This window comes from Vitis riparia, chromosome 4, assembly GCF_004353265.1.
Source record: "Vitis riparia cultivar Riparia Gloire de Montpellier isolate 1030 chromosome 4, EGFV_Vit.rip_1.0, whole genome shotgun sequence".
Lineage (NCBI taxonomy): Eukaryota > Viridiplantae > Streptophyta > Magnoliopsida > Vitales > Vitaceae > Vitis > Vitis riparia.
This window is the reverse complement of record NC_048434.1, coordinates 16,905,513-16,926,716: the sequence shown is the minus strand read 5'-3', so window position 1 is coordinate 16,926,716 and position 21,204 is coordinate 16,905,513. Positions and strand designations below refer to the sequence as shown.

General features: G+C 33.2%; 2 protein-coding genes across 6 annotated transcripts; both read left to right on the top strand.

Annotated features, from left to right (window-relative positions):
* Positions 1–2,279: 2,279 nt before the first annotated feature.
* Positions 2,280–15,417, top strand: LOC117912469 (zinc finger CCCH domain-containing protein ZFN-like). 4 transcript variants are annotated; one of them, XR_004651016.1, is made up of 8 exons: positions 2,280–2,668; positions 4,320–4,477; positions 4,894–4,956; positions 7,676–7,795; positions 8,631–8,927; positions 10,613–10,936; positions 13,797–15,140; positions 15,242–15,417. XR_004651016.1 is itself a non-coding variant. In XM_034827049.1 (7 exons), the coding sequence occupies exons 1-7, from the start codon at positions 2,590–2,592 to the stop codon at positions 14,079–14,081; spliced, it is 1,326 nt and encodes a 441-aa protein (XP_034682940.1). In that variant the 5' UTR covers positions 2,280–2,589; the 3' UTR covers positions 14,082–15,417. The 4 variants fall into 4 exon arrangements, 3 of the variants coding, with proteins under 3 accessions (XP_034682940.1, XP_034682942.1, XP_034682941.1); XM_034827049.1 differs by having other exon boundaries at positions 13,797–15,417; XM_034827051.1 differs by lacking the exon at positions 4,320–4,477 and having other exon boundaries at positions 2,584–2,668; positions 13,797–15,417.
* Positions 15,418–19,227: 3,810 nt separating this feature from the next.
* On the top strand, positions 19,228–20,209 carry LOC117912232. Of its 2 annotated transcripts, none has more exons than XM_034826745.1 (2): positions 19,228–19,647; positions 19,788–20,209. In XM_034826745.1, exons 1-2 carry the CDS (start codon positions 19,618–19,620, stop codon positions 20,076–20,078), a joined length of 321 nt encoding a protein of 106 aa, XP_034682636.1. In that variant the 5' UTR covers positions 19,228–19,617; the 3' UTR covers positions 20,079–20,209. The 2 variants fall into 2 exon arrangements, with proteins under 2 accessions (XP_034682636.1, XP_034682635.1); XM_034826744.1 differs by having other exon boundaries at positions 19,782–20,209.
* The last annotated feature ends 995 nt before the right edge of the window (positions 20,210–21,204 follow it).

Here is a 21,204-nt window from a genome sequence, read left to right as displayed (position 1 = left end):
AGCACAATTTAACTGGATGTTTAGTAAACAAACTTAATGAGTTAATTTTAGTCATTAAATAAATTAAATATATTTGATAAAATAATTTAATAATATAATTTAAAGTGAAAAAACAATTTTAAATAATATTTGTAGGATTTCAAATGCTACCTAAGAAATATGCATACTTTAACCTTATATTGCATTTATTCAAATGCACAAAACATTCGAACATAATGAGAGTTGATAAACACGGTCAACCTTTTAATATGCCAACAATAAGTAGAAATAATTAATTTATTATTTAGTGCGTTTCTTCATTTTACATTTTTATTCCCGTTTGTCCCCTAATTACCTCCATGATTTTTTTGCTACTTAACTATTTCTTTTACTACTCAACCTCCTTTATCCTAATTATAATTTATTATGATAAATATGTCAATTTAATAATTTAAAATTAAAAACTTAAGTTAATTTTAATAAACAATTTTAATACTTAAAGTAATAATTAAGTAATGAGTTTTAAGTCAATAATTTAAGTATAATTTAAATTAAAGTTAATTATTAACTAATAAGTATTAAGTTTTACCAAATACACCTACGAGTTTTACTTATTTTAATAATTTATTTTTTATTTTTTTATAATTATGGGTAACCATAGATTAAGCTTTTTCTTATAAGATGATGTTATTCATGTTATAAAAATTATTACACTTCAAAAGTATTAATGAAAAGGAAGTCATAAGTAACATTTTATTCTCATTTTAATTAAATTTATTTATGCATTATATCAAGCATGTCGTATTTTGGTATATTTTTCATATTTTATAATAAAATTATAAAATTAACCTGTTTGGAGTGATTTTCATAGCCACAATTTTAAACGGTAGCATTTATTGGTATAGTAAAACTTTTATAAACTAATATTCTTACGACTAAGAGAAATTATTATCTTAATGAGATTATTAATTTATTGATAAATGAATAAATTATTAATTTTTGGTAAATGAATATTTATTAATTTATGATAGTATTATGTTTCTACTACACAATACTTGTACATATATAATTTATAAATTTTAAAATATTTAATGTGATAAAAAGTTAATGCATAAAATTCTAATAGACTTTAAAACATAAAAGATGGCTTTTAATTAAAAAAAAGATAAAAATACTCCTATAAATGGAAAAAATAATATCAAAATTTATAGTGCATTTTACACTAATTTTAAAAAATATTTTTAATATTTCTAATACTTGAACAATAAAAAATTTCAAGTACTATAAAGGTTAAAAACATTTTTTAAAATCACTACAAAACAGACTCTTAGTATTATAAAAGATAATATGTTTAAAATATGTGATGATTTAAAAAAAAAAGTTAGTTTCAAAAATTAAAAATTTCCATAATATGGTACTGTGAAGTTCGTTCTTAACATGTTATTTTTTAGAATAATTTGAAAACTTTCAATTATTTCTTGTAGAATGTTCTAAGCAATAATTGGAAAAGTTGAAAATATTTTAAGATTATTTTTGATTCGTCAAATGTAATACAAGATACGATGATATATAAAAAACATATTATATTCCATATTTAATTGATAAATGAGATATTATTCCATCTCTTATTATATCTAATATTAAACTATATATGGAATAAAATAAACGATAAAATATACTATCTAATTTATTGATATTAAGTTGAGATATATTATCTAATTTATTGTTATACACTTGAAGGATGTGCTATTTTTAAGTCAAACTGTTTTGTAACGGTCTATAGGGTCTTCAGTCGAATTGGTCATCTCTCTTATAGCAGTTCATATGATGAGTTCATAGTAATGACAATTTGAGTAAACATTTCAATTATGATAAATTTATTTTTCTTATAAATTTGATTAAAAAATTATAAATTAGTAGTTAAAAAAGAATTAAAGAAATATTTAATATATTATAAAATAATAATATATTATGTATTTAATATTTTTAATTTAAAATTTTAAATATTTAATCATAAATATTAATAAAAACTAAATAAAAAAGTTACTTATTAAATTTTAAATTATTGAGAAATTTGTAAATAGTATAAACTTTGGAAAGAAAAAACACAAAATAAATAAAATATTGACAACAGATGTGAAGCAGAGAAGGCGAGTAGTGGGGAAGTGGGGAGGGGGGCGAGTGGGGGAGAAGGGGGTGGGATTTGGGAGAAACGCGGGTGAAAAAAGCAAACCAGATGGACTGGGGTTGGGGAGAGGGTGTCTGGTGAATGGTTGGTTTTTATTCCTCTCCTTGTTTGTGGAGAGGAGAGAAAGAACCCCCTTTCTCTCTCTACAATTTCAACATCTATTCTTCATTTTCTCTCTCTCTCCCTCTCTCTCTTTCTCTCTCTCCCTCCCTGCTTCCCAATCAATCTGCCACCGTTGCCCAACCCAGACCTTTTGTATAATCGTATCAACTCCTCAACTCCTTTCAAATTGGTGTGATCACACCCAATCAGAAGAAAAAGAAGAAGAAGAGGGGGTTTGGATTTTGGTTCTGGGTTTGGTTTTGGTTTTTTCTGCCTTTGGGTAATGGGAATTCCGGCTGCTGAAAAGTGATGGGAACTGGATGGAATTCGATGCCGGAATTCCGATGCCTAGAGGGCAAGTGACCGAGGGATCCTCCCTCTCGCCCTCGCTCAATCAAGGTTCTTGTTGCTACAATTTCAAATCTTCACTTTTTTTTTTCTTGGTGGGAATTGTGTGTAGTGAAGTTCTGGTTCTGGGTCTGGTTTGATCGAAGCCGAAATGCGGGTTTGTGCTGTTTTCCTTGTGGGTTTCCAATTTAGAAAAGTAAATCATTGTCCAAAATTGAGGTTTGTTTTGTTTCGTGGGAAGTGATTTTTTTTTTTTTTTTTAAATTTAAATTTTGGATTTTCGAAGTTTGTTTGGAAAGCACGTGAAATTTGTTTTGATCAAAGCAGACTTCTTATTCCTCTTTTTTCTTAATTTGTTGGGTGAATTTTGGTTTGTCCGAAGCAGACATGCTACTTTTGTTGTTTTTGTTCTTTGTTCTTTCTTTCCCAGTTTTGTGACGGAGAAGAGTTTTGGCTCCTGGCAATGGAGGTTTGTTTTCGTTTTTGGTTGCAAATTTTAATTCTCAAGTTTGTGTTTGCAAGATACGTCAATTTGGTTTGATCAAAGATCAAATGTGAGTTTCTTCTGATTTTGTTTGTTTTTTTTTTCAACTGTTGTGAATGAAAAATGTCTTCTTTTATCTCTTATTTTTGTTTATGATTGAAGTTTTTATTAGGTGTTAAGTTTTTATTTGTCCAATTTGTTTTGAAAAGCAGATAAAATTTGGTTTGATGAAAGCTAAAATCTAAGGTTTTTTTTTTTTTTTTGTGAGAATTTGGTTGTGGGTGCGCAGAAATGACTCTTTTGTTTTTATTTAGCATTCTCATTTCTCAATTCTCGTTAAGGAAAAAGGTTCTTTTTGACAAATGAAGTTTGTTTTTATGTATCGTGTGAGATAATTTTGTTCTTTCAAATTTGTTTCCGGAAATGGGGTGACATTTGGTTTGATCAAAGTGGAAATGTGAGTCTGTTTTGTCTTTGCTTCTTCACAATTCCTTTTTCGGGTTTTTTGTTTTTCGAAACACAGATGAATTTTACTATTATCAAAGCTGAAATTCAAGTTTCTGTGAAAGAAATTTCCCAAGAAGGAAAAATTGAGATCACAGTATGTAGAATATGTTATGGTGTTTGTGGAATTTTGTTTGGATTCAATTTTTTGCGTTGAACGACTTGTACTTGATCATATTTGGATTATTTCTCTTTCACAACAATTTCTCGGGGGAAAAAGCTATCTTCATTGTTTGGTTACCGGTGTTTAGCTTTAGATGTTGTAGTTGCTCTATGTGATGTTGCTCTTTCAGTTAAAAATAACCTAACTTTTTGAATTTTTAGTTATGCAATGTTTGTTTTTATGGGAAGGATGAAACATGAGGAACAGAAAATGCTTACACAAACACGGAAAAATGAAGGTAAAAGTGGATTAATGTTTGGAAATGGAAAAACCAAGGAAATTTTTCTTAATGGAAGATTGTACTTCCGAATGTTTATTTGGAATAAAGGTTCGTGATATCCCAAAGAATCTACCATAAAACAGATGAATTTGGAAATTGTGGGAAAAGAGGCTGTGGACGAGGAAATGAAGGCTGTTTTGCAAGTCCCTTCAAGCTGATGTTTGACTAGTGCTTTGAAAGATTATTTATCTGAAATTACTTCCTCTTTAGTTTGTTATACGGGAAGTATTTTTAAAAGATGATCTGACTTACTTTCCTATCATTGTTCCAGATGCAATGTGGCAAATGAACTTGAGATCGAGTGAAACAATGGAGTCTGGACCTTATCCCGAGCGTCCGGGAGAACCAGACTGTTCTTACTACATCAGGACAGGATTATGTAGATTTGGGATAACTTGCCGGTTTAATCATCCTCCCAATAGAAAACTGGTAAAAAAATGGATGAATTTATGACCTCAGAATTAATAATATGCAAGAAATGTCTGTAGGTGATGAACTACATTCTTAGTTATCTGAGTCTTTTGGACTTCCATTGTATGGTCTGTTTAGTTCGTAATCATTTTATAATCTTGTTATTGGTTTCTTATAGGACTAATAGAAAATCCACATAACATTTTTGCACATATAACTTAACCAGACACAAAGATATGCTTATTTGACTACATGAGAATATAGCTTGCATACATGCATAAAGGTCCATTTTCATATTCCTTTTTTCAAAGTTTCATGCTAGTACTATTTGATACTAATTCAAATAGAGCAGCATGTTTCTGTATGTACACATGTGCATTTACACACATACATGCTCATGTTTCCTCTAAACTTAACCTTGATTGATAATCTAGGCTATTGCCACTGCAAGGATGAAAGGAGAGTTCCCGGAGAGAATGGGACAGCCAGAATGTCAGGCATGTGTTCTATTCTTTATTTTCTTTCCCTTATAAATGGCAGTATTTATTCTTCATGTATGTGCCTTTTGAAGTTGTAAATTTACTATTTGCCTAAAGTATATCACTTGTACTATTTGTTTTGCATCCATTTTTGACCTTAGATTATATATGAGCTATGCAGTTGTTGGGATAATTTGTTGATTTGACTGGGATGCATTGAAGTAAAATTATATTTATTTTAGCTGATAGGGGTTTGGGTTTTGTGATGTCTATATTTAGAATCTCTAGTTAGCAATTATATGTTTAATAAATAATGTTGTTAACAAGTTGTTCTGGTATAGAATTGTAATAAAACTGGGCAGTAATGATGCTGGATGTTGTGGTAATATCTTAACAATCTTTCCTATACTATAATAAATGATTCTGAAGGCTGATATTTCTCTGAGTTATTTTCAGAAGACTTTTAAAGTCTTCTTTTGAAATAAATTTAGATACTGTTTGATCTGCATGTTTGTTCCATGTGGCAAAAAAATTTAACCCATAATACTATGATTTTATTGGTAATATGGTTCTTGGTAATATAGTTCAAAATGTACGGACCCTGCATGATTGGGGGTGCCAATTGCTGGTGCTCTTAAGGCTCTTTAGTTTTCCCTCAAATATCCCTATGATTTTTTTAGGTAGCGCAGTGGTGAGGAGGAAGAGTTTGTACCAGCTCAAAAATGAAACTGTTTAGGCAATAGGCCAAGTTCTGTTGTAAGTTGAAGGCAGAGATAACTTCCCCCTTGTTTTTGGGCAAAGGAATCATCTGGTTAGAACTTCAACATTGAATTCAACTATGAATATAGATACATATAACTTGTAAAGTATATAGACCACCTTAAATACTTGAAGCCTGCAGAGAACAGGAAAATGAAAATGAGATATGGTTAATTGCAGAGTCTGTTGGAGCACTTGTGTTAAAGTAAATGTGAAAAAGGAGAAATTGTGCAGTGGTATGACTATACCAAAGTGTGAATCACCTGGATTAATACATTTTAAACATTAACAAAGCAAATGAAACAATGTACTAACAAGTTTTCATGAGAAATTGGAACATGCAGCAGACATCTGCAGAATGCACCTAGTAGGGCTCTAATGTCCATTCAGAACCATTGATAAATGTGGGATAAGAACTTGTCCTGGGTCCTGTATCCCAATTCCTCATCTTTGTTCTTTTGCTTTTGTGCTTTTTGATGACCTGAAGTTGAATGAACAAAGTTACTTATAAGTTACTTTTTATACTTTTTCCATGCTTCAGTTAGTGCATTTGTTGAGGTAGCCCCCAGGAATTACTACAATTGTACTGATTGAATCCATCTAACACCACCTTTCAACTGCAAAAACCTGGTTTTGAAGGAAAAGAGGTGCAAGTTGAGCAATCTATTTGATGTTTTGAACTTTTTATTATTAAGTGCCAAAAATGAAGGTTGGTCCCACTGCATGATTTGTTAAAGAATGTATTTGATCTTTTAGCATAACAGAAATTCATGCCTGTATGAAGAATGTTCAAGTTCTTATTGATGTGGACAGACCCAATCAGGAACATCTCTGTTCTCTAATTGCTAGAGAACTCTTTTTGATTCCAACATAGCAGAGGTAGACATGGTCAAGTATAGAGTAAATTTGGAAAGAGGGGTATGGTGTCCATCTAATGTTAAAAAAATCCATTTTTGTTTCATAAATCCATGGAGAACAATTAGATTTTTCGTGGGTCTACGGCATTTTCCTGGACTACCTTACAGTGCATGCCTTGCATCACTGAGGGGACTCAGAATACATGATTGGCCAATAGTTGACCTTTAATTTCTATGCTTTTAATTATTCTTGTTCTTTTATTTTATCCTCATCATTATGATTGTCTCCTTTTTTTTTTATAGGTATTATGATTATGTCTCCTTTAATCAACGTTTTAAACAATGGTCCGATTGTTGGGTTAGTTGGTTCAGTTTATTTGACTTTTGTGAGTTTGAGTTCCCGTAAATTTATATCTAGAACAGTTAGATATCTTGATTAGAGGATTTTTGTTTTTGTTTCTGTTTCTGTTTTTCACTTATGGGACACCTAATTTGTTGAATACTGTACACATCCCAATTGATGAGGACAATAGTTTGACTGGAACATCTGGCTGCTGTTGTTTCTCTTTCATGATAGCATTCTCTATCCTCATATTCTATCAACTAAAATGATTTCACAAAGTTGGGCTCAAAGAATTTTAGAAGGGCTAAATGATTTCCTTCTTTTTAGAGCCCTTTCCAGGAGTTTTCATCCTGTTGCCTTTCCTCATACATCTGGTCCGCTACATGCTAATAAGAAAGAAGAATGTGAACTTATGTTTTCATGTGTTCCACATAGGAAATTATACCATGAATAGATTAGATGATTGAAACTCCAATGTACTCATGCTTTATTTTTTATTTTTTCACCCAGATTAGAAAATGATTAAAAATTGACTTCTCATTGTTTTCTAATGAGATTGGTTTTTTTCTAGAAATGTGGTTAGCTGATTTTTAAGTATCTTCCATATAGAAGTTGAATTAAGCTTGTTTTACATTGAGTATCACTGTCTTCTTGTGGTACTGGTTAAAAGTTTCAGTTTTAATGTCCTCATATCATGTGTAAGATCTCTATTTTCTCATTTTTTTTAATATGTTCTGAGTTGGAAGAGTTGACAAATTTGCTTTGAATGGTTCTCCAGTACTACTTGAAGACAGGAACTTGCAAGTTTGGAGCCACATGCAAGTTTCATCATCCTAGAGACAAGGCTGGAATTGCTGGAAGAGTTTCTTTAAATATTTTAGGCTATCCACTGCGGCCGGTTCGATTTTTTATTTCTCTTTACTCATGTTACTGGAATTGATTTGAATGTGCCAACCATGTTAGGCTTTTCATTTCCCCCAGTTTGGATTCACCAAATTTTGGTACTCTGATCAGTTATCTTTCTTCTGTTTCATTTTTTTTTTTGGTTTGTTCATATTATTGCATATGAATATTTTGCCTTGGTGCTATCTATACTGCACACAGAAATCGAACATGGATTTGAACTATGCATCCACGCTGGTACAAAATGTTCTGAAAAAGAAAGGCATAGTGGGGTTATATATATGCAGAAACGTATTTATACTTGAATGAAATTTGGTTAATCTATATGAACTTCTGGCTTCAAATGTACAGTTACTAGTTATGGGTTCAATTCATAATTTATGCATGGAGAGGGATGCCATAGCATGATAAATTAACCGACAAATATAAAAATTAAAAATTGCAATGTTTTGATCCTTGTTCATTCACCATAGAAAACACCAGAACATATAAAAGAACATAAAGATTCAAAAGAGATGAGATGGGGGAAAATATTCATGCAAAAGTTACACAGAAATGGTCCCTCTTTGTGTTTGAAAAATAAATAAATGATTTTTTGATGTTCCATGTAATGGACTGATAGGTGTATGTCTTACACATGTTCAAAATGAGAAGATTTATTTTAAAATTCTGAGGCAGGGTTTTGTCTGTGTGTGTCTTGCCATGTTTGTTCCATACCAAATGTACATCATGCACCTGACATTGCCAAAGCTCCTGCATTTTAGTGTTTGTGCTTCTTTGGTGGGATGAAATTTTATATCCTGATTTTCCCTGTTCTTTCTTTTGTGTAGGATGAGATTGACTGTGCTTATTATTTAAGAACTGGACAGTGCAAGTTTGGAAGTACATGTAAATTTCACCATCCTCAACCATCTAATATGATGGTTTCATTGCGTGGTTCTCCTGTTTATCCTTCTGTTCCTTCTCCAACAACTCCTGGTCAGCAGTCATATGCTGGAGGGATCACAAACTGGCCCTTGTCAAGAGCATCTTTTATACCCAGCCCACGCTGGCAAGCTCCCTCAAGTTATGCACCTTTGATGCTACCTCAGGGAGTGGTATCAGTCCCAGGCTGGAATGCATATAGTGTAAGCTTTTCCATTAGCTTTTATTTTACGAAGTGCTTTGATTCCAATTGTTTCCATTGGTGAGGCAGGCTTCTTTTGATGATTTTCCTTCAAAATGTCTTTGGAAGTGACTAAAATGAGTAATGGCCTTTAATGACTGTTAAATTTACTTCTACTCCAGGTCTAGTATCTAATAGACATACTTCTGTTCTACACATGGAGTTGTGATTTTTTATTTTCCAAGAGACAGGTGCTACTCATGTCTTTAAGAAATCGCTTCAATAGTAATGTCTAGGATATTTCTGAAGTACATTATGTCTTCCTTTGCCTTGACAAAAAAGATGGTGATTGATGTAATTGTGAATTTACTTCCCCAACACCATCAGAAGTCAGTTAAAATTTAATTATTTTTTGAAGTTGGAACCAACTGCACATTTATGATTGTGCATTTGTCTTCTAGTTATTTTATTTGTTCATTTTAATTCAAAATTTGATTTCATTCACTTTCTTGAACTCTCTGTTGGAGTTTAGGTTGCATAGAACTGATGCCAGACAAGCTTCACATTTGCTGATGCTTGCAATAGTCTCTGAATTTATACTGAAATGGAGATTTGCAGGCTTTATGAGAAGATAAGAAAATATAATATTCTGCCTTGTATTGGTTGTTTATGATTCATGGTTACTAAATGGAGATTTGTGGGCTTTCTGAGAAGAAAAGAAAATATGACATTCTGCCTTGTTTGGTTGTTTATGATTCAGTGTAACCATGGAATATCTGAGGTGGAACAGGAATTCTATTAATTGGGTTTCGGGAGGAAGTGGTGGTGGGGTGATGCTGGTTGTTGTGGTGATGGGGCTGGTGATGGTGGTTGTGGTGAGGTGCTGGTAGTTTTTGGGCGATGGGATGGTGGTGTCTTGGTAGCAGTGGCAGTGGCAATGAGGTGCTGATGATGCTTTTGCTATGATGGAGGTTGTTATGGTATTGCTAGAGAGAATGAATAGATTATTGTGCCCAAAATTGGATTGGGATATCCATTTATTACTTGTCCCTTATTTTGGGGACTGAGGCTGCTTTCAAAATTGAATTAGGGGGTAAATATCAACTTGATTTTGAAATACATGATTCAAATTATTCTGAATAATCCAATTCTGAAGCTCCCACTTGTGGCATACCAGTGTCTAAGTTTGGGAATTTGCTTCCATTTGGTGGTTGATCCTCATTGAAATGCTGTCTGAAAGTTGTAAAGAGGCTGGCAAAGGCATAAAGTTTTTAAGTGAGAAATTTTAAAGAAAAATTAAAACCTCAATTATCAAATTTCACTTGAGTTAAGATCCATGAATTAAGGATTTAAACTTAAACATTGCCACTGATAAAACCTGTAATATTGTCTTGATATCTTGACCTTTAACTTTTTGACAGATAAGAATATTTTATGAGATTTTTGATCTCCGAAGATGAATACTTTTATTTTAGTACAATTGGAAGTCATGATTCTATACTTGAAATGATGATGCAAATATGGTTCAATGGAAATGTGTTCCATAATCTATGTTTATAGCTGCTCCCAGTGGCCCATTTAAATTTTTCTTCAAGTAGGTTATATATTTGATATCTATGCATGTTTATATGTCCATAAGTTGCTCTTGAATGAAAGTTAGGGAGCCTTGATAAGTGCCAGCATACTTATGGAAAGTCATTTTTTCAGGGTCAGTTGGGTTCACCTTCAGAGAGCCAGCAGCAAACAGGAGGAAACAATCAGATTTATGGAACTTCACGGCAGAGTGAACAACCAAATACAGGATCTCAAGGGACATTTTCTCCATACCGGTCTGGCTCTGTTCCCATAGGATTTTATGCATTGCAGAGAGAGAATGTATTTCCTGAGAGACCTGGACAGCCTGAATGCCAGTTTTACATGAAAACTGGAGATTGTAAGTTTGGTGCGGTTTGTAGGTTCCATCATCCCAGAGAAAGACTGATCCCTACTCCAGATTGTGTTTTGAGTCCCATAGGCCTCCCTTTACGTCCGGTGAGTTTCCTCTTTGCTTTTCAGTTTTGTTTTCCATTTTGGTTATTGGTATTGTAGCATATGGCAAATGTCTTTACTGTTTCTTGGGTTTTGCTTCTGAAGTTCTTCCAGTTGAGGACCTTCTGTTTAGATAACTCTTACAGGGCTTTGCATCCTTGGTTATTTCAGTGATCTGCTTGAGCTATAGTTTATAACTAATACCTTCTTGAGTGCTATTATTATTCTTCTTGTTAGTATTGTTATCATTTTTGTTGTTGTTGTGTCATCAGTGCAAATAAGGGTTATATCTTATGATCACTCATAGTATCACTCTGAATGAACTACTGGTGTTCGATCCATGGAATTTGTCAAAAAAATTGAAGTGGAACATTTTCCTGTTAAATGTACTACAAATAAAATCTTTACATTAGGTTTTCTGATCGCAGATTTTTTTATCTTAATAAGTTAGGTGGTTCAAGAATCACTAGGAACATGAGGATTTTGATCATCTGATAACAATTGTGGTCTGGTTGACTCTCCCCGTAGAAACACATCTTTCACATGGTCTAAGGTGCAAGAAAACCTGGTTTGCACGAGACTAAATCGATTTCTGTGTACTGATGGTGGACATAGACTTTCAGAGGCTTCAGATGAGAGAGCTTTTCTTTTCCTTTCTCTTTACGTCAATGGTGAACATCCTCAGTAGTATGCTACTTATGGCATAAGGCTTCATGATATTGGAGGATTTTAAGGTTGGGTGAGGAGATTAGGGCTTTCTTGTTTTAAACATGAAACTTGTTTTCTATTTTTTGGAAATATAAAAAGTGTAAATGATGTGGAGAATATGTTTGATTACATGTTTCTAGAATTTCCTAAATATCTTGAAAAAGAGTCATGCTAAAAAAATATTAAAATATCTTTTTTATTCAAAAAATGCAAGCTTTTTAACAATTGAAGCAATTCAGAGAGGAACACATTGATTGTTTTCATTTTTGAAAATGAAAATATTTTTGGAAAAACCATTTTCATTTCTGCTACCAAACATGCCCTCAATGATACTATTTTTTCTGGTCCGAGGTTTTTGATTTCATCTTAGGTCTTAAGGCTGATATTGATAAGAGCACCATATTAGGGGTTAACGTCAATTGTTAGCTTCTATGGAGACTAGTCTCCTTAATAGGTTATGAGAGTAGTGTTTGGCCCTTTAAATGGTTGGGCCTTTGGGGTTTGGGGAAGGGAATAGAGATCATCTTATTAGGTTGGAGGAGGGTTTGGCACTGGGGGGACTTCATTGTGGAATAGATATTTCTTTGAGATATGTATGTGGATTGCCATAGGGAGTATTCTTTAGTATTTTCATAGTAAATAAAAATATGGGCTGTAAGCTAGTGAATCAGATAGCAACCTACTTCTTGGGAATCCAATTGTTGTTATTGGAAAACGTTTCTCAGGACTGTTAGGATTAAGTGCCCTGGCCAACCCTAACATGTAACTCAATAGACCAACTAAGATATAAATACCTCCTTGAGTCAGGTGATAGAGAATAGACCAAGTCACTCTTCAAATAGCTTTGTTCCCTTGTCTCTTATCTTTTAGTTTTAGGTGGACTCTATCTGGAGGGCTAATTTCATTAGTAGTGCTTGGTCAAAGAAAGACCAAAGGAATCCACTGTTTGAGCTTTTGCTGGAGGCGGTGGAAAGACTTCTGTACAGAAGTGAGTCTGACGGGTCTCAGTCGGAGGTTTTCCGAGTCTCCGGGGTAGGCTTGTTGGCTGGCTTATGATGGTTTCCTGTCCCAATTCAACATATTGGTAGCAGGCTTGGTCCGGTTTCGATTCCGTGGGAAGATAAGAGACTTTGCTGCACTGTTAACACTCTTGATTTAATGGAAGCACTCACTAATCATTGCGTTGAACATCAATCTATTGCTCTGCTCAGTTAGATTTCTGAATTTTGGGTGTGAAGGAATAGTTGGAATATTTTAACTATAAACAGGATCAAAGAGCATAGTGTGCAAGGCAAAGGAAAGACTTTCATTCAGCTCCAATGCGTAGAATCGCAAAAGACTATTATGGTAGGAAGATGGCACTCATTACATAGAAAGTCAAGTTTATGTCAGTCATATAAAACTCCAACACATAGAAAAAGGGCTGAAGGAACCAGTCCATGACTAGGCACTTGTTGGAAAATCCCCCCCCCACTCCAATTCTGAGGAAGCCATTCTCCATTTTTTGACACGGAGAGGACTGGAGACCAAACTCCAGTCGAGCCCTGTGTTGACCGTTGAAGACCAGTATTTGTAGCTAAGAGTTTTGAAATTTAAATAGATTTCATTGATACTAGAAACAAAGGAGGAAATTCAAATTTAGTTAAATGTTAAGAAGTACCCAACAGAACCCCCCCCCCCCCCGGATGATCCATTCTATATGAATAGCAAGACTGGTCTAAGTAAGAGTTTTAGAGTTTTAAGTAAATTTCATTCATACTAGTGATCAAGGAGGAAATTCAAATTTAACTAAATTCCAAGAAGTACCTATATAGAAGATTAGAAGAATGTACATATTGCTCTAAAGTTGTTCTGTTTTTCTGGTTTAAAACAAACACTCTTCTTCTTCAGGGTTGGGTATACCTAGAACCTTCATGATTATGAATCTTTCAGGCTTAAAAGTCCCCAAGTTTGGTTTCTGTTAATAGTACCATGTAGCTAAGTACTTCCTCTCCTTTTCTTTCACAAGGAAAGATTGATACTGTTAAGTTTTTGAGTTGATGTGTTTTGGACCTGCTACCATAATGCATAAATGTACTTCAACTTTGGTTGCTCTGGTATAGTCCTTGTCTAGTTATTTATAAATTTGATGGATCTGGTTTTTATTTTTCAACAGGGAGAACCTTTGTGCATTTTTTATTCTCGTTATGGGATCTGCAAATTTGGTCCAAGTTGCAAGTTTGACCACCCTATGGGAATCTTCACATGCAATCTGTCTGCATCATCTTCAGCTGATGCTCCAGTTGTTCGACGATTGTTGGGGTCATCATCAGGAAGTGCCGCATTAACTTTGTCATCAGATGGGCTTGTTGAAGCAGGCTCCACAAAGCCCAGGCGACTTTCACTGCCAGAGACAAGACAGATGCCTCCTGGTGATGATAATATTGATACAGAGGGATGATCACTCCTCAAGAATTGAGCTGGTTACTTCCTTACAACAATCTTTTGGAGTATAAAACAAGAGTTATCTGTAAATTCATTTCCCATTGTTGGAGATGTACAGAGTTCATGTTAAGTCAAGTCTGTTCTTCTGAAAAGTGCATCTCAGTTGACAGACTTGACTCCTCTGCACCTCATTTTGCTGCTTTGTATAAATCTGCATACATTGTCACATTTGGTGAAACCCAATGTGAACATTTCATCTGTTCCAAAGTCCATCTTTCTGGTTCCTGCAACTTTTTTTTCCCAGTATTTTATATATGTTACATCAAACATTCCCTTAGTAGCTATTGGCAGCCTCTGGCTTTCCAGTGAATCTTTGGTCACAAGCACCCTGGTTTGAAATCCTCACTAGTCACCCTGGTTTGAAATCCTCGCCCTGCATCCTAGATTTTTTTTCCTTCCCTTTCACCTCTTTTCGTTTTCCCCATTATGGTTGAATTTGCTTTACCTGGCTTTGTGTTAGTACTACTGTTACCTTTTTTGTGACTCCTGTTGAGTCCTTTAATCCCAACTGTAATTCCTGTTCTACAAAGTTAGTTTTCCTGGAGAATAACCTGACTTGTATCTCAGACCTTCAAACCCAACTGTAATCCCTGCTATATGATATTTTTTTTTGTTGCATAGTTATTTTGGTAGATAGGTTTCACCTTTGCAGAATTCTCAGTGGGCCGACTGTTGGTTTGAAAGATGGCTTCTGAAAGCAGCAGAATGAAACAAAAGGATCTTGCTCATGTCCTCACCAGGTGAAATTCTTCCAACCTCAACCCCAACCTCCAAGACGACCTTTGTATCTCTTGAGGGCTCTCTCTCTGGTTCAAATTGCTAGTTCTTTTTCTGCAAGGAGAATCTTGATCAGCTCGTGGTTTGGTTCAGTTTCATTTTGCAATGTCGAGTTCTCAACAATTGACTTTGTGGGAGGATAATTCAAACAGCAGACAGTCAGAGAAAGAATGTATGGACCAGTCATGGAGCTACACTAGTCTTCTGAAAAATTACATCCTTGAAGGAATCCTAGCAGGTACGAAGGGAACATGAAAAATACAATATTTATCAGGTTTTAGTGGTTGAGTATTATACCTATTTGAAACTTGCTGAAATTGTGCTTATTCTTGCAAGCAGGTTTTGCAATCTCTTGCTGACTGCCAAATTTTTTGTAATTGGTTTTAAATATGCTTGTATGCATCTTTGTTACTCTTTTTTGAGATGCTTGATTGCGAATTATGCAGTATTCCCAGTTGAACTGTGAGCTTCAGTAATAAAAAAGGCAGATTCAGATAGTAGAATTTGAACTTGAATTTCTTGAGTTTCATTGATTACCTAATGCTTAAACTGAGACTGAGGTGGTCAAATTAGCTAAGAAGGGGAAATGTGAAGGTATTTGAGTTCAAACAAGGTTGATATCTGGTTTTGCTTGGGCCATCAACTGTTCTTTTTAAGCATCTGTCCCACACTTTTATATGCCAGGTTCAAGAGGGAAAAAAACATGGGGCAGGAAGCATAGAACCGTGGATCCCTGAATTTCATTTGGTTTCACATATAATGAATTCTTGAATATTACTGGGTTCACGATACAATCTTCGTTCTGTTTTGTTGTTTGTATTTGAAATATTGAGTAGCTCCTAAATCCTATACTGTTTCATGAGAAACTATTTGATATTTGTGTGATTTGCATGATCTGGAAGTTGAAAGTGAACTTTCTCTCCTTGCAGGATTTCAAGTATATTTCATTTTTTTAGCTGTTTGTTCATGTTCTTGGCTTACTCATGAATAAACATCATGAATTTGGTTTCTCAAAGTTCTAATTTTTCTGATTTCATCTTTTAAGTGTATGATTTTCGAGTTGGTGACCCTTATATTTCATTCTTTTAGCTGTTTGTTCATGTTCTTGGTTTACTCATGGTTAAACATCATGAATTTGGTTTCTCAAAGTTCCAAGTCTCTGATTTCATCTTTTAAGTGTATGATTTTCGAGTTGGTGACCTTTTTTTGGAGATATGAAATTTTTTGTTGAAGTAAAAAATTCCTAGGAATGTATATGAACTTGTGATGCATAAATTTTTAACATTGTTGTACATAAACCCAAAGAAGCTTCAATCAGTGCTTATATACAACTATTATTATTGCCAGTCAGAGTGCTAGTTGGTTAAGGTGAATTCTTGGGCATAGGGTCTTGGGTTCGATTCTTGCCTTTGGTTGAATGCTTTGAATTACTTGGTGTTGGTTGCGGTGGGAGCGATCAGCACCTCGAGATTGGGGTCTCCATGAAGAGTCCAAAGGGCTCTGCCATGGAGGGCTCTGCCATGGAGGGCTCCTTGGTTGGTTATTCATTAGTGTTATGCCTAAAAAGAGGGGAGAGGGAAAAGAGGGTTTTGTCCATGTTTCTTTTAAAGCTTTCTTAAGAATATAAAAAAACAGTTATTCAGTGGATGTTTGGTAAACCAACTTAATAATTTAAAGTGGTCTAATAATTTAATTTAATTCATTAAACAAATTAAATTTGTTTGATATAACTTAATAATATGACTTAAATTAACTTATTTTTAAATCCATATATTTATTTTACTTTTTTATTCTCATATGTCCTAACTATCTTTATGATCTTTTTTGTTACTCCATGATCTTTATTATTACTCGATCTTTTTTACTCTAATTATAATTTATGAAGATGAATATGTCAATTTGATGATTTAGAATAAATTTTAAGTTAATTTTATCAAATAATTTTAATATTTAAGGTAAGAATTAGGTAATAAATTTTAAGTCAATAATTTAAATATAATATAATTTAAAGTCAACTTAAGTCATTAAGTAATAAATATTAAGTTTTACCAAACATTCCTCTAGAATGGTTTTTAAGTAAGGAATAAAACTTTATTTGGGAACTCATGTATGAGAAATAGTTTTTGTACTTTTCTTCCGTAAAGGTATTGTACATTTATGTATAATGCAAAAAACACCTAAAGTATTTTCCAATATTAGAACTTGTTTTTAAAACAATTTTACAAAATACTTTTTAAAATCAAATATTTGTAAAACATGTTTTAAGTTAGAAAACTGTTTTTATTCCAAATAACAAACCATTTTTAGAAAGTATTTGATAGTAATTTTAGAAAGTATTTATGATTTTTTGATTTTGATTTTTAAGTATTACAAAGATTGGAAATACTTCGTAGGATACTGTCAAACATCTAATGGGACCTGAGTTTTTTCTCTTTTCCTATCACTATTTACACAAAATTGAACCCGGAAATGGCGTGATTCCAAGCACTTTGCCATTGAGCTTGGCCGAGGAGCTCAACTTATATTTCGGAAGCTCATAAAATAAGAAGTGAAAAAATAAAACATATGTTGATGACATTGAAGAATCCTATTATTTGGAATGCGTTTTTGAGAACAAATTTGAAAAATAGTTTTTGAGAATTGTTTTATAATGTTTTGTATAATAAAAATATGTTAGGAAATTTGAAATGTTATTAATTTGTTTTTTTGAAACTTGTTTGAAATGTTATTAAAAATGGTTACCGAACATACCTTGTTGTCTTCCCTTCCCTTTCATGTACTTGGAATCTGGAGGAGACTTATCTGACTTGGTGTTGACTTAGATGATGTTTGTTTTTTAGCTGAAATAGAAAAGGCCAAAATATTTGACTTTTTCTATTTAGTTAAAAGTACCTTGTTGATATTAACCAATATAATTAAAGTGAACTTGTTATCAATAAGTTTAGTCTAATTATGTTGATTGATGTCAATGAGTTACTTTTAGCTGAATAGAAAAAGTAAAATATTTTGGCTTTTTCTATTCAGCTAAAAAACAAACATCACCTTAGACTTTTTTAAACAATTGTGTCCGGAAATGCTCATGGAGTTCTTATAACCAATTTTGTTGGATTTATGCCTCCAATTTAAGCTATCAAAGGCTTCACCAAAAAAGAAGAAAACTAAAGAGCTAATGCTTTATTTGTTTATTTTTTAATTTTTAAATAAATCATTATTCCTTGCTTCTCCTTCTCTTTTCTTAACCATGCAACACATCCCATCCCAACCTTCCCAAATGGTTACGGTGCCCTTTTGGGGAGGAGAAAACACCGATATTCATTTTCTTGTTCAACCTTCGATATTTCATAATTTGATGATAATTTTAAGACTATTTTTGGGTTCTCAAAAAACGCTAAGGAAAAAAAAAATGTTAAATAAAATGATTTTCTCTTATTTCGTTTCAATATGTAAAATACATAAGAAAATAAATTAAAATTAAAAATAGTTGAAAATTTATAAAAAAAAAGAAAAATAAATTAAATGAGTTTGTATATAAAATAATTTATTAATTTTAAACCTTTTTTTTCTTTCATTTTTTTCTTTTTAATTTCTTTCCCTTATATTTTTTGTCATATATTTCAGAATCTAGTCTAAATGTTAATTATTTTTAAATTATTAAATTGTGAGATTTTAATTTCATAATTAGGAAAATTAGGTTTGAGGAGCCACAAATAGAAGCATTGTAAATGAGAATTTTATAATGCATAGATATCCCAATTATTGCTTCACTCCAAAGTTATTTTGCCAAAGAAGAGTCTTTTTATTATTTTTATTTTTATTTTTACAAAAATTAATTCATTTTCATATAAATTTTAGCCAAATAGGACAAATAGAAGAGGCAAAAACAAGAAACAAAATTACAAATTTTTTGAAAAAGTTCTTTCCTTTGCAAAAAATTTCCATCTTTAATAGGAAACTTCTAAATAATGTGGCCTTTTCTTGTCAATTGTCATATCATAGTCCTAATATAACCAAAACATCACATTTTCATATAAATTATGAAATTAATTATTATTAAAAACCTATGACCCTGAAATAAAGTTAGGTTACAATGCTCAAAAGTCATAAAACCTTTCTTTTGGATGATCAAATGAATTTACTTTTCACTAAAATTTGCTTTCCTTTCAATATGGGCAAGTTACCTTTTCATAAAAAAAAATCCCTAAAAATTTTTAAAATTAAATAAATGAAAATACAACTCATAGGGTGGACTGTGGGATGACCACAAAGTCTAAAGGAGATATGGTCTAGGGTGCTTGATATAATGACATTCACACTAGACACATATAGTAGTAGTGAGGGTTGGGGGGTTTGGGTCTTTCTTTCTCATTTTTGCCATTTCTTCTACCTTTCCATTCTCCAATCAAACCCCCAAACCACAAAATCCCCATTGCTATGCTAACCCACCTCAATTTCATCACCACACCACCTCCTCCTCCTCCTCCACTTCCTTCGTCACCACCACTTCTTGACAGTTACAAAAACCATTAAAACCCATCAAAAACCCCACCACCACCACACCCAATCCTCTTGACACTTATTTATGATCCACCAAATCAGAAACACCTCCACAAAAGGAAGAAACCCATCTCCATCACCACTCCCTCTCCCCACAAAACCCACCCATTTCAGCTTCATAGCAACATGTCTCCAAATGGGGTTGTGCTCTTTCGCTTCTCATGCTCTTCACCACTGTGATGATGATCAATGTGAGTAAAACCTAAAACCAAAAAATCCACCTCAGATTTCATAGATCCCTTCAATTTTCTCCCCTAAATGGGTCACCCCCTGAATGGTACCTTCTTTTCTAATTTTGTTTTTGTTTGTTTGCCTGGATTTTGAGGTAAAGGAGGCAAGTGGGTATGCAACTGGGAACATCAGCAGTAGCAGTAGCAGTAACAGTAGAGTTGAGATGATGGTGCCAGTGGTGGAGGAGAGAGTGGAGATGGTGCTGAATGAGAGCAGGAGGAGGCTGGGGAGCTTCCAGATATGTGCCCTCTGTACTTGCTGTGGAGGGGCCAAGGGCCTCTGCCTGCCCTCCCCTTGCTGCTATGCCATCAACTGCAACATCCCAAACAGGCCCTTTGGCTTCTGCTCTTTCACTCCCAAAACCTGTAATTGCTTTGGCTGCCATCTCTGATTCAATCCCCTTTCTCTCTCTCTCTCTAAATTATTTTTACCTTTTCCTTTTCTTTTCTTTTTAACTGATTTTGGGGGTCTTGATTCTGCTGGGTGTGTGTGAATGGCAAGAATATCTGTTCTTGTTTTATTTGTTTATTGTTATTATTATTAATTAAATATTATTATCAAATATTATATTATTGTTACTAGTTATTACCATCTCCAAGCATGTTTTGCCCCCTTCCATTATGATTACACCTTTTCTTTACAAAGTTCACATTGGTGACATGTTCTATAATTTTTTTTTAGGAATGGAGAAATAAAATATTATTTATTTATTTTTTGTTACATCAATAATAGGTGATAGATTATAACAAAAAATAAAATAAAATAAAATAAAAAATTAAAATAAAGGTGGAATATAAATCCATGTATGCCAAGAAACTATTTTTCAGTATCTAGGACACAACTGAACTTTTCTTGGAAGTGGGAAAATCTTGTTTGGACATAGCACTGCTAGTTTTTATGGGCATTATGTGCATCATGTGTGGACAACAAGGTATTGAGTTTTGATGATGTTTTTTTTAATGTGTAGTGCTTAGTAGGGCTCTTATGCTACTAATGATTTGGTTGATTTTATTGATTTGTGGGTTGCTTACTTATTTTAGTGTTGTGTTAATTATTTGTTTAATGCATTAGTGGGCGTAATAAGGATTGTATTATATAGAATAATTTTTGATAATCCACGTGGGTATTCTTTATTCCCACTTGTGTTTTTGTTGCTTCAATTGGGTTGGGCTTTGATTTTGTATTGGACTTTCGAATAGCATTTAGTTTATAAAAAATATAGGTTTCTTGAAATGCTATCTTTATCGATACAATGATATGTCATGTAATTTTTATTTATAAATTTAAACAGGACGGAATTTATCTTAAATATGCTTTAAAAAAATTTGAAGGAAGGGAAAAAAAGGAAAAAAGCAAGAAAATCACATATCGATCTGGGTGGTCCAGTCCCAATTTGACAAGTGGGACACCTGAATAGGGAGTGAGAGTGGGAGAAAGTAGAGATTGAATTACCTTAAATGGAGGAGCCCTAATTGCAGGTGGAGAAAGACTTTAAATAGACGAGTTTTAATTGTGGG

Coding starts and splice junctions, on each gene's coding strand:
- LOC117912469 (XM_034827049.1), top strand. CDS start 2,590: ATGGAATTCGATGCCGGAATTCCGATGCCTAGAGGGCAAGTGACCGAG. Junction 4,957..7,675: donor TGGGACAGCCAGAATGTCAG/GCATGTGTTCTA, acceptor ATGGTTCTCCAG/TACTACTTGAAGACAGGAAC. Junction 7,796..8,630: donor TAGGCTATCCACTGCGGCCG/GTTCGATTTTTT, acceptor TCTTTTGTGTAG/GATGAGATTGACTGTGCTTA.
- LOC117912232 (XM_034826744.1), top strand. CDS start 19,618: ATGCTCTTCACCACTGTGATGATGATCAAT. Junction 19,648..19,781: donor CCACTGTGATGATGATCAAT/GTGAGTAAAACC, acceptor CTGGATTTTGAG/GTAAAGGAGGCAAGTGGGTA.